This window comes from Coenobita brevimanus, chromosome 97 (assembly GCF_032717465.1).
Source record: "Coenobita brevimanus isolate Jiangsu-jjx chromosome 97, ASM3271746v2, whole genome shotgun sequence".
NCBI classification, from domain to species: domain Eukaryota; kingdom Metazoa; phylum Arthropoda; class Malacostraca; order Decapoda; family Coenobitidae; genus Coenobita; species Coenobita brevimanus.
Window position 1 is genome coordinate 40911787 of NC_137050.1, and position 12812 is coordinate 40924598.

The 12812-nt window shown below is 40.8% G+C and overlaps 1 protein-coding gene across 1 annotated transcript in view; it reads left to right on the top strand.

The window, feature by feature from the left end:
* LOC145413668 (phenoloxidase-activating factor 3-like) overlaps positions 1–11075 on the top strand; it is a 34566-nt gene extending 23491 nt beyond the window's left edge. Inside the window, exons 8-12 of the mRNA XM_080283324.1 lie at positions 1035–1131; positions 4086–4185; positions 5239–5346; positions 6077–6180; positions 10866–11075. Coding sequence (XP_080139450.1) covers positions 1035–1131; positions 4086–4185; positions 5239–5346; positions 6077–6180; positions 10866–11075 — 619 coding nt within the window. The remainder of the gene's footprint in view (positions 1–1034; positions 1132–4085; positions 4186–5238; positions 5347–6076; positions 6181–10865) is intronic.
* Positions 11076–12812: the final 1737 nt, after the last annotated feature.

Sequence of the window (12812 nt, forward strand, 5' to 3'; positions counted from 1 at the left end):
CCGTGGCGACATCGCACAGCCGTGTCCAACGCCAATACTGATCTTGAACTAGTCACTTGGATCCCTACCTACGCGCACGCATGCTTCACTACCATCGTTAAACCGCTTGACGACACTCAACAGCTCAACATCTACACCATACATACGAAACGGCATCCATAATCCTTTTCTATTTACCTGATCAAGAGCTTTTTACAAACTGATAGCTGACCCGTTCTACTTAAGTTCAACGTGCTTCTTATCTCACATTGCCCAGCTTCTGTTTTAGCGGCCGCTCACTGCATCACTTCTCCAATACACAGCTTTAGATGGAAGTGCTCAGTTGCTATGTTTTTGATACCCATTCTGTTTAGCTTAAAACATCTTGCCTCTCGCCACTCACCGCTCACTGGATTCGCCTCTCCAATAAAGACCTTGAGATGTAAGAGCCTAGTTGCTTTTTTTCCTGGCACTCGGGAAGGTATTCTCGTGCAGTTTAGAAGCTTACAGACACCTTTTCCTTAGCAATTTATTTTTGGATAGGGCTAGTTAATATAATTCCGTACGTTATTTAAAATGAGAATGGTGATATTAGAATGATTTAAAGAACACAATAGAGGATAGTATGGAGTAATATGCAAAATAAATCGCTTAGGATTAAGTGTTATGAAGTTTCGTTACCCGTCGACAATACGGGCCTCTGTCGTTCTGTGTAACTAGTTTCACTATTTCTTATCGCTTAATCACGTTGCACAGCTTTTGTTTTGACGGCCGCACACTGCATCCGCATCACCAATACACAGGTTGAGATGTAAGTGTTGAGTTACCATCCTACTCTCAATCTCTCACTTTCTGTAGAAAAACTTTCCAGAATTTCTTACTGCCAACATACACAGATTTTAATATATATGTATTATTTATTATAGTTGCTATTTGTTCCCTTTCCCTCCTACCCACTGGGGTGTGCGGCAGGATCATGTGTCCGGATCAGGGAGGATTATGAGACATTCCATTACAATGAAAGTAATTTAACATTTTTCATTTCTTTCTTACAGCGAATTCGTGAGGATTGGAGAACATACACTGAGCACAAACCCTGATTGCAGACACAACGTCTGTGCCCCCACCCCGCAGGACATAACAGTGGAGGAGGTGAATGAGCAGTGGTGATGGGGGAGGGAAAAATTTATGCTTCTTTCACCTTCGTTTTCCATAAACTTTCGTTCTTTTTGTAGGGTGTTTCATCCAGCTCAGTGGCACAAAAAGGCAAGGCTATGCTCCTCCATCCTTTCCATAGCACACCTTCGTGACTGGCATCTTATTCAGGTATTAATCTAATATTACAACTCATTCAAGATGGCCAAGATAATATTGTGCAGTTTTCATGAAGATAAGAGTTAACAATAAGAGGTTTTCGTGGAAGAATTATAAGGAAACAGTAACAACCATTCTCGATTTACTTTCCTCCATGCGTAGGTACCCGAGGTTAGGCTATCGTCGTCCAAAACAGTTGAGAATACATAATTTTAATTCCACTGGTTGAATAACATTATAGAAACTCTCTAACTAGGGATCAAACCTATGGAAGACCGAAACGCTGACTGGGGCGTCCTAACCACTGAACTACCAGCCACCCATTACAATAGGTCACTTTTTACCTGTCCTCGCCCCGGAAGGGCTCGGGGACAGGTATTGTTGTCACTCGGTTTGTCTGTTTGTTTGTCTGCCTGTCTGTCTCTCTATTAACAACTTTACGCGAAAACTACTGGTGCGATTATGACTAAAATTACAGGGTTGATGGGCTATGACAATCTGATCGCCTGCTTAAATATTGGGCCAAATTGGGCCAAGGCCTCGGCTGTAAGCCCCTAAAATGTAAACAACGGGGAAGGGTAAAAATCGTTAATTTTTTTTTTTCCATAACTCCTTTCAAATTCGTCACATCGACATGAAACCAAAACCTAAAGGTGCATCTTCAAATCTGCATTCTATAACATGCCTCATTACATCAAAGGTGTCACCCCCCAGTTAGCTGTAGGGGCGTCAATGTCAGGTGGGTCGGGCCTAAAATTTCAAATGGACATAAAATCGTCAAATTTCGCCCGATTTACTCCAAATTTGATATGTGACATCTTTGACTAGATATCCTGTTGTGTTTATACTTCAGCACTAAAATGCCTGCCGGGGACGGGTTTGCTGTGCCTTGGCACCTCTTCTAGTTATACTTTAACTTGGCCTAAAATTGACATCGCTCATTCTTGAATGGTGAGTTGTAACAATAGGTTAAGACTAGAATACGGTGCTAGTCAAGACGAAATGCTGTGAAAAGAATGTAGAGTCGTAGTCTTGTATTTTGTCATGAGTTACGCGAAATAAGCTTCAAAAGAACGAGAATCAGTGCCAAGTTAAGGTGAAAATAGTTTGGGCACCCTGTGATCAATACCCACATAACGAAATTCTGTTTACTGCAAATCGAGACACAGAGGACATCGTGTGTGTGTGTGTGTGTGTGTGTGTGTGTGTGTGTGTGTGTGTGTGTGTGTGTGTGTGTGTGTGTGGTGGGGCTCGAGCGTTAATGTGAAGCTGGGGGAAGGAGCTGGAGAGGTCAGAGAGAGGCTGTATGCAGAGGCAAGTCAGATTGAGAGTGTAGTGGACACATTTTGAAAGGAAATAAGACTTACAGGTGTTTGGAAAGGCGACGATGTTGAGAGACTGGAGTTTTGGTAGGAATGCTGTGGATATTAGCCAGTGAAGAGTTAGGAAAAGCTATATGTTGAGAGACTTGAGTTTTGGTATAAATACGAAGAAAACCGGTCAGTGAGGAGTTTGGGAAGGCCATGATATTGAGAGATAGGGGTTTTGGTTGGAATAAGATGGAAATTAGACTTGGAGGAGTTTCGGAAAGCTATGATGTTGTTTTGGAATTTGGGTAGGAAGAAGATAAAAATTATATATGAAGGAATTTGGGTCGGTGATGATTTTGAGAGGCTATAGTTTGGTAGGAATAAGAAGGAAATTAGACTTGGAGGGTTTTGAAAAGGCGATTATGTTAAGAGACTGGAGTTTTGGCAGGAATGGAGTGAAAGTTAGCCAATGAGGTGGGGAAGGCCAAGATGTTGCGAGATTTGAGTTTTGGTAAGAAAAAATTGGAAATAAGACTTAGAGAAGCTTGGGAAAACGATGATCATGAGAGAAAGGAAAGAATGAAAGTGTGAGGTGCTGGGGTTAGACAGGGGTATATGAAATCTGTAGTTAAATGTGCGAATTCTAACAGGGTGGAGCTTTAAAAGGAGTGAATAAAGATTGTTGTTTCGGATAAGGTTTTAAAAAGATGGAGTTAGGGTGAGCGTATGGGAAGGATGTTGTAAGGGTAATAATGTAGCTCTGGAGGAAGTGGGGTTGAAGCACAAATTATTTAGGTCAAGTACACACGATCAAAAAATATACACTTTTTTGCTTTTACGTTTTGAAACCGTGGACGTGAATTTTGAAAATGTTCTTCAGTCACATTTCATTTATGTATATGCCTGCTATTACTAACACCTCGGAAAGCATGAAGTTTATTACAACATGGGAAATAAACTCATTCAGAACCTTTTCTCTTAGGAAGAAAATGGTAATAACAGCAATGGTCGCCGTGACTCTGTCGATCACATGAGATACTTTCTTTTGATTGAGTTTTGGTACTTTGTAGGATGATTCTTTCCCCAACATTTTTCAGTTTCATAAGTACACACGCAGGAAAGGCGAAAGGTAAGAAGAGGAGGCGTATGGTTCAGGGCAGAAAGTAAATGTGACTCATATAAATTCCTTGAACTACTGACAGTTGGAGAAGAATGGGAAATAATTATAGTTTTAGGCACAGCATACCAGTCTAACAACAACCTAAATATAAAATTATTTCGTGGAAAACTTGATTCCTTGAAAATATAATTATCGATATTTATCTGCACAGGAGAGGGTGGCAGGGAGGCGACTTGTTTGTAGCCACCCCTCCAAGATTGCAGACGCTGGCTGTAGACAGATGAAAGGATAGGCTAATAAATACTCTTTATAAAGGAACAGAGATTTTTACATCATTACTTTTTGTTTCACCTTTGCTGCAGGTAATACTGCACGAAGGGTTTAACCCCAGGTCGAGCGAATGCCGCTTCTGCAACGACATAGCACTCCTGAGACTCTCCCAGCCAGCCACACTTCATCCCTGTAAGTACAGATTTGGGGGTACAGCTAACCGTGTCCATTGTGCACTCATCGTATTGCACTGTTCAGTAAAGCTTCTCATTAGCACAGTTATTCAATATGTCTCCTGATTATGACTATTGCAAGTGTCATTCTCAAGTTTGCCCTACTAATCCACTATACTCCTCACCTTAACTTGGCCCAGATTATCGTCCTTTTGCAGCTTATTTCACGTAGTCTAATAGCACAAAAAGGCAATGCTGTGGCTCTGCATCCTTGCCACAACGCTTTTTCGTGACTAGCATCATAGTCTAGTATTCATCAGTTGTCACCACTCAGCATTCCATATGGAGATATGACAATTTTAGGCCACGTTAGAGTAAAATGATATAAATTTACATTTTCCTCCCATAATATTATTTCTTAATCCAGTGTGTTGTACTTCGAGGTTCTGACCACTGCACTGATCTCCACTGTCATTCATTCATTTCAGTATCACATTTGCATAAAGAAAACTTGCATGTTGTATCTTCTCCAACCTCAAAGCTTTCTATTTACTCAAAGTTTTTCTACACTATGTCACTCTTTTCTTATCAGTTTTTATATCAAACGATGGAATAACATATTTAAGTGGGAAAAAGATTAGGATGACGATAACGATGATACGGATGATAATGACGATGACGATGATGGCGATTGCGAGGAGGAGGAGGAGGAGGAGGAAGGATGATGATAAGGATTACAATGATTGACGATAATGACAGAGACAATGATGGTGACTGTGATAGGGATGACGATGATAAGGAGAAGGAGGAGGAAGATGAAGATGACCATGACGAAGATAGTTGTAATGATGGTGATAATGACGGTGACGATGATAGTAATGATGATGAAGATGACTTGGACGGTGATAATGACAACGAGGACGAGGACGAAGATAGTTGTTATGACGATGACGGGGACGATGATAGTAACGATGATGAAGATGACTTGGACAGTGATAATGATGACGAGGACGAGGATGACGAGGATCATACGAGTAATATCTAACCCAATTCCTTTCTCCCTCTCTCGCAGTCCACGTGAGGCCTCTTTGCCTGCCCATGGACCTGTGTCGGGACCTAGGCATTGTAAACCGCAACTACACCAGCAGGATCGGATGGGTGGCTGGCTGGGGAATCACCAGTAAGACAGCTGTGACATCTATCTATCAATCCATCTATCTGTCATCTATCTATCTATCCATCCGTCTATCTATCTGTCTCTCCACCTACCTATCTGTCTATCTACAATGGCAGAATGGTTAGCGTGCCTGACTGTGAAACTCCCAGTCCTTTAACGCCGGGGTTGGGATCCTGGTGCGGGCAGCTGGTTTCGCCCGACTTGGGAAATTATCAACGCTGTGTGGGATGGTAGATGGAAATGGTAACCAGGGAGACTTACCTAGTTACCTACTTGCCTGCCTACATCTCTCTCTCTCTCTCTCTCTCTCTCTCTTCTGATATCTGCCTGTCTTACTATCTGTCTACCAGTATCTGTTAATCTCTTTTGAAACGCCTTTATGAGTATAATGTGGAATATGGTACTATTGGGTATAGACGTCTGAATCTCCTCCCATCCCAAATTATCTTTTATTTCTTTGTTTTTTCATCTCTTGCCTCTGCACTTATTCAATCCTCACATCTTAACACTCATTCTATGTCTACAAAGCCTCGCATAAATCATATACTCTCACATCTTCAGTATTAGGACCTTCTACACTGATGAAACTTTAAATACCTAGTTCCCCTACTCTCAAAGCTCCAGAACTCATTTTTCAGCACTTTGAGTTAAAACAAAGCCTACTGATCTATTGTATCTTCAAATGCCATGTACTTTTTCACATCTTAAGCTTTCACTTCTTGATTTTTGCCAGAGTCTTCGCCAGATTCAAACAAGACAGCGGATGTCCTACAAGAAGCAGATCTCCCCATCAGCTATCAGTACTGTGACATTTCCCAATACCCAGATCCTAATATGGTAAGAATCTACAGTGGGACTTGTTTTCACACACCCAGCAGTACAGTGATGTGTCGTTTCCCCGTGGTCGTGTTTATATATATATATATATATATATATATATATATATATATATATATATATATATATATATATATATAGATAGATAGATAGATAGATAGATAGATAGATAGATATAGATATAGATATATATGAATGGCGTTATAAAAGACGTACTAGGTGGGGCAGTGGATGTTGGAGTGTCCTTAGAAAGGGCAGGGTTTGGAAGCTACCTGTACTGTTGCTTGCTGATGATAATGTATTGTTCAGCGAAGATAAATGGGAATTACAAGGTTTAACTGATAAATGATTTGTGGAGATTATGTTAGAAAAGAAATCCAGAAGTGAATGCAGCAAACAGTAAAGTCATGGTCTTTTAGCGAAGGGGAGGTACAGAATGCATAGTGAGGTTGGATGTCCAGAAAGTGGAGAATGTGGGTACATTCAAGCATTTAGGTAGTATGGTGAGTAAGGATGGAAGTCTAGAGGATGAACTACAGGAAAGGATACAATAGGGAAGAAAAGTTGCTGGTTCACTGAAGGAGTGACAAGGAATAGGGAACTGAGTGTGGAAAAAAAAAAAAAAAAAAAAAAGTAGCTGCATTACAGCACAAATCCCCACTCAGAAGTATGGAAACGAAGCTTGGATCCTGTCAGCAGGACGCAAGTCAAGAGCGAGAACATTAGAAATAAGTCGCAGTAGAATGCGGAGCTACGAGGAGAGACAGACAGACAAATGAGGGAGGAGAGTTGTGGTGCTGATGTAAATGTGATTGAAAGCGTCAGAAGAAATATTCAAAGTTGGTTTAGTCATGCGGAGAGGATGGAGAATGAGAAACTGACTAGAAGAGTGCTACTGAGGTGGCGGGGGGAGGGGAAGGGGGAGACCAAGGATGAAATGGATGGATGGGGTGGAGAGATACTTGAGCGAGAGGGGTGTTAGTGTGAGGCAGGGCAGCCGCATGGCAGAGGACAGGATGACATGGAGGTGATTTGTTTATGACCATCCCATAAGGGATTGAGGCGTTTGATTATAGATAGATAGACAGATAGACAGACAGACAGACAGACATTAGATAGGCATACAAGTAGTTGGGACCTGGATGTTAATTCAATTGTTGTGTTTTGTGTTATTGAGGAAAACTGTAAGGCAGTAGAATCTGACTGACTCCCATAATGGTCCTCGTGCTGTCGATAGGCTTTGCGCCATATTATAAGTGGCACAGGAGGTCTCGTTGCACCTTCCTTAAGCAATTTATTTTGCAGCTTGAGGCTTTGCCTTTCCATGCATGTTATTTTATAAAGTTTTAATATCAACATGGTTTGCAACAGTAAAATACAAGACGATATTGAAGTGCAAAGTGCAGAATAAGCCGCTAAGAAAAATGTGTTAGGAAATCTTTAAAGCCACTTAGAATACGAGGGTTAATTCGAAGCTTTCTTCTTTTATTTTCAATCTGCCATGAGCTGTTCAAATAGAAGACGATATACCACCGTACGGTACCGAACTTGTGGCTGTCGTGAAGATTTCAAATTTGTCAAAATTGAACCCTTCCAGTTAGGGCGAAACTGAAGTATCTTCACTATAACAAAATGGATACTTTGGGAAATAAATCGTTAAGTAAGAGGTGTCAGGGAGCTTCCTCCGACGATAATACAAACCTAGAGTCCTATTTAGCTGACCCGCTGCTCACCCGAACCAACCCCTTCCCTGCTGGAGGTTCCCTAAATTACTTCACTAGATAATGTCTCATATTTTGTCGTAATTTCCTTTCGACGGCTTTAATCAACTTAGCGGTATTTCTTTTTTCGAACTAAAGGAGTTATAGAGACTTCATTAACCTCATCAGTACAGCAGATCTTTCTCAAGCTGAATTTTAATAGTCTAGAGCAGTGATTCTTGACCTGGGTTCGTATTCCCAACGGTTAAGGACACTCCCTAGTACCATTTCCCAAGCAACTTATTTTGTCTATTACATCTCACTGCCCATCTCAGTATTGCATAAGTCATTGTAATATCGCCAGACTCTGCATGGATAACGTACAAAAGGATATTAACTAGCCATATCCAGAAATACATAGCTAAGGAAGAGGTGTTAGAGAGACTCCTGAACACTGGAGTATCAAAGCAGGGGATCCAAAACATGCTTACGTTTTAATGATATATTTACAAAGTTATGCAAATTACATAACATTACCTGACTGGTGTCTTCTGCTATCTATTCTCCATGCGTATGTGGTCACCCACCTGTGCTAGGCAGGTGCTTCGGTGTTTCTACATAACAACACAGAAACAGTTTGGAGGTAACTGATGATGTGTATGGGGTCATGTCAAAGGACCTCATTTAATGATAATTGCTGATGGAAGCAAAGAAGAGAAGAGCAACTAAAAAGGGGGTCACGCATTACTAATGAAGTCATCTCTGGACTCACCTTCAACAAACGGTTCATGATCGACCATCTCTAAAAGTCAGTTTTAGTTCAGTGTCGTTGCTGTTCGTTTCATGAAGTCTTACCTTCGACAAACGGTTCATGATCGACGATCTCTGAAAATCTGCATTAGTTCAGAGTCGTTACTATTTGTTTCATGAAATCATTTCATCTCTGTCTGTATGTCTTTATTTCGTTATATATTTATCTTTTTATTTATTGTGAAAGCTAAAACTTAATATTTACAATCTTATAGACGCTTCTGGTACGGGGTGTGAGAAAATGATTTATGACCTCAAGGTGTTCGAGCATTATAAGAAGTTAAGAACCATCACTGATTTGCAGACAGCAAAATTATTAACATGGAAGTTACAAAGTCGCTGCTTGACAGTATAGTGATATCAACTCTAACGTATGGAAGAGAATCTTGGGCATTGTTGCAAAGACACAAGAGTGACAACAGTGGAAATGAGGTATCTGAGAGGAGCATACGGAGTTTCATGGAGAGACAGACTGACAAACTAGGAAATGGAGGAGCGTTGTGTGTGAATGTGGATGTAATAGAAAGCGTTAGCAGAAATACACTGAGGTGGTTTGGCCATGAGAAGAGGAAGGAGAGTGACAGGCTAACGAGGATAGCGTATGTGAATGAGGTGGGGGGGGGAGAGGGAGGGGGAGACTGAAGACGAGGTGGAGGGATGGAGTGGAGAGAGGGGAGTTGAGTTGTGGGAGGAGTAATGGCAAGGGACAAGGAGGTGATTTGTTTGTGGCCGCCCCTTACGGGATTTAGGCGTCTGGCTATACTCGTAGATAGATAGATAGAACAATATGCTTTAAAAAGATTGCATGGCAGTGTAGAGGTTAAGGTGTATAAAATCGCTGGGGATCTGTTACAGTAAAATACGCATTATCGAACTGAGGGAGTTAAGGGAGATGGATACCAGACACTTTCCTGCTGGAGATCTTTCCACTGTAGTGACCTCTTCCTTTAGTAAGGTTCATAACGAGGACTTCTCTGTGGTGAATAAAAGCTTGTGGTGTGGCAAAAATTATATAAACGACATGTCACTCTTCTCAACTAGTTAGTCAGTAAATATCCTACATTCTCAGTCAAAATTCTGGTGTAAATGAAGTGTGGGGTATCTTTATCATATTTGTACTTTTACGAAGATTAAATTCACAACGCCTTACATGTGCTGTTCCTTACTCTTTTGATTGTGTTATTAGTATTTATTTTAAAAATCACATACAGGTACCTCAAAATATGTGACTGGATATTCGCTTTATTTTAATTGTTAGAAATAAGGAATAGGCATATACTCCATGATGACTTTATCAAAAGGAAAAAAAAATCAGCAGTGACTTATAAACTACTCCGTCAAATATACATCATTCCAGTGCACGGTTATCCTCAACAGTCACTTCATATCACTTACAATAGGATATATCTGACGTGAAGTGTTCAGTTCCTTCAGTTTTCATATACATATTAATCTTGTTTTGTTCTTGAAGCATAGAATTACTATCGACAGTAAACTACTGAAACGAGGATTCTTTGAAAGGGATCTCTTCATGTAGTGGCACCGTTATAACTGAACGGTTTCACTGGCCAGTTATACAAACATCCCTCAGTTCCCTCGCTGTCCCCCAAATTGAAGGACTCAAGAGACAGCCCACTTCAGCCTGCAGTCAACTGGGTTCTCGTCCCGAGGAGCGTGGGGTTGTAGCTGTTACTATTATTACTGTTATCCTTGAAATATATTCCTGTTAATGTAGTTTTTCATGCTTGCAATTTGAACACGCGGGGTATCGGTCATTAATACGTAGTGTTTGATCATTGATAGTAGAGTTTTATTTTGCAAGCCTTAAATTCCAAGCATGAATACTGGTGTTTGATTATGTAAACCTTGAAGTCCGAACAATAATGTTTGATTATTTAAGCTTTAAAACTCGAGCATTAATACGTGGTGCCTGATTATATAACCCTTATAAATGTGTTTGATTATTTAAGCCTGCAGTCCGACCATAAATACGTGGTGTTTGATTATGTATGGTTCTAAATCCAAGCATTATTACTTGGTTTGATTATGTAAGTCTTAAAATCCGATCTTCCATGGTGTTTGATAATGTAAACCCGCAATCCGAGCATTAGTACATGATGTTTGCTTGTGTAAGCCTTAAATTCCGAGCATTAAGACATGGTGTTTTGGGTACAGGTGGTGTGTGCTGGTGGCGACAGGAGAAAGTTCGCCTGCCGCGGTGACTCTGGCGGCCCCCTGGTGGTCAGCAACCTGGAAAACACGCGCAGCTACGTCCTCGGCATCGTCAGTTCCGGGACCATTGTCTGTGGAGCGGCGAGGAGCCAAGGAATCTATACCAATGTCAGTTTCTACATTGACTGGATTCTCAGCAAGTTGCGTCCGTAAAATAACTGACTGTACTGATGACAATTCTACATGCATGAAGTTTCCATCTTGCATGGATGCTCAACAACCTGCAGCAATAAACTGACTCTCTTCCGTATTAATATTATTACCACTGACACTTTTATTTGAAAAGAATTTTAGTACTGCAACTTGTGGCTATAAGCTGAGTGAATGCATTCATAACGATCTTCCACAAATCTCCGTTGCTGTCTGAACTGGAATATTAGTAATTTGTGGTCATTTGACAAGCACAGATGACCCTGATGTATCAAAATGAATTTTTCATGGATTTGGCTTCATTTTCCTCACCTTTCTTCGTAACATATAACAGTGCTTGTTTAAGACTTGAATTAGCATTCTCTCAACAGATCTTGGGTAGGTTGTGTGAGAGAGAGGATAAGCAATGCATTACAAATGAAGGGCATTAGTCCAGGAATAGACTGCCCTAAACACAATCAAGCTAATCCACAAATTTCAGTTAGTATACTGTACTGTTTAGCAAGAGTTCTACACCTGAGTACGAAATATTAAAGTCTGGTGTACACTCTCGGTTCTTCTCCATCAAGCTATAAGAATCGACGCTCGCTTCCCAGAAACGAAAATTTAATCAAAATATCATTTAGGATTTTCTCTCCTGATCTCCGGCCTTTAACTGGGTACGAAAGAGAATGAACTGGCCGTGAGTGTAGTGTAGTGTAGATCATATGTGAATGTTCCTTACAGTCTCTCTTGTACGAGGAATGTCTCACCATACATAGAAAGCTAAAAGACGCTCACCGCTGCAATAATGAAGGGAGACTTAAGGCAACAGCCTCAATGTCAAGTAGTAGTTTCTTAGAGTTTATGGCGCTTGGAGCTGTCTGTTGAACATTTTAGTAAAAGATGTGTTATAATTTCACTGATCAGAAGTTCTCTCTCTCTATATCTATCTATCTATGTATGTATCAGTATATCTGTCTATGTATCTGTGTGTGTGTGTGTGTGTGTGTGTGTGTGTGTGTGTACAGGTAGAACATCAATTTTTGAATGGACCGGTGTAGCGTTCAAATTTGACTCCCTGAAAATCCTAACTCCTTGCATTCATTGCGCATGCGCCGTCGGCTGCCAGACGTACGACTCATTCGCAGCAGAAGCCCTGCAGAGTGAGAAACTAGCGGGCATCGCTCTTAATCCGGAAAAATAGCGAGAAGGCACTTGAAATTCCAGCACCCATCAAGTTCAGTTTACCTTGCAGCCACAGACGGTGTTGTGTGTACTGTGTGTTCACTTGGACGGCTTAAACTGCATGTCTTGGTGGTGATCTCTGTATTTTGACTGATTCTTATCTCATTTTACTTACGTTTAATCTTAGCAATGGTTTCTGTGAAAGATGTTCGTGTGTGATGGTGTCAAGCGTAAACACCAGTCTATTCTAATAGCATCACACTTCCTTGATCATGGTTAATTGGTCCGCCAAACTACCACAATGGCAAAACCCCTCTGTAACCAGTAAAAAATAAATGGCAATAAAATCAAAGAGATATTTCCATCACTGGTATCTACTGGAACACTTCATAAGTTTCTGTGGAGCGCGTAAAGTGTATCTTCACGTATATTTTCACTCACCTGTCTGTTCATAGTGATGTAGTAACAACTATTTGGGAGGAGTTTATGCAGAAAAACACTTGTATGATGCTAGAAACAAAAACAATAAAGCAGGATACGGTAGAACTGTAGTTACCCCATGGAACATGAGAC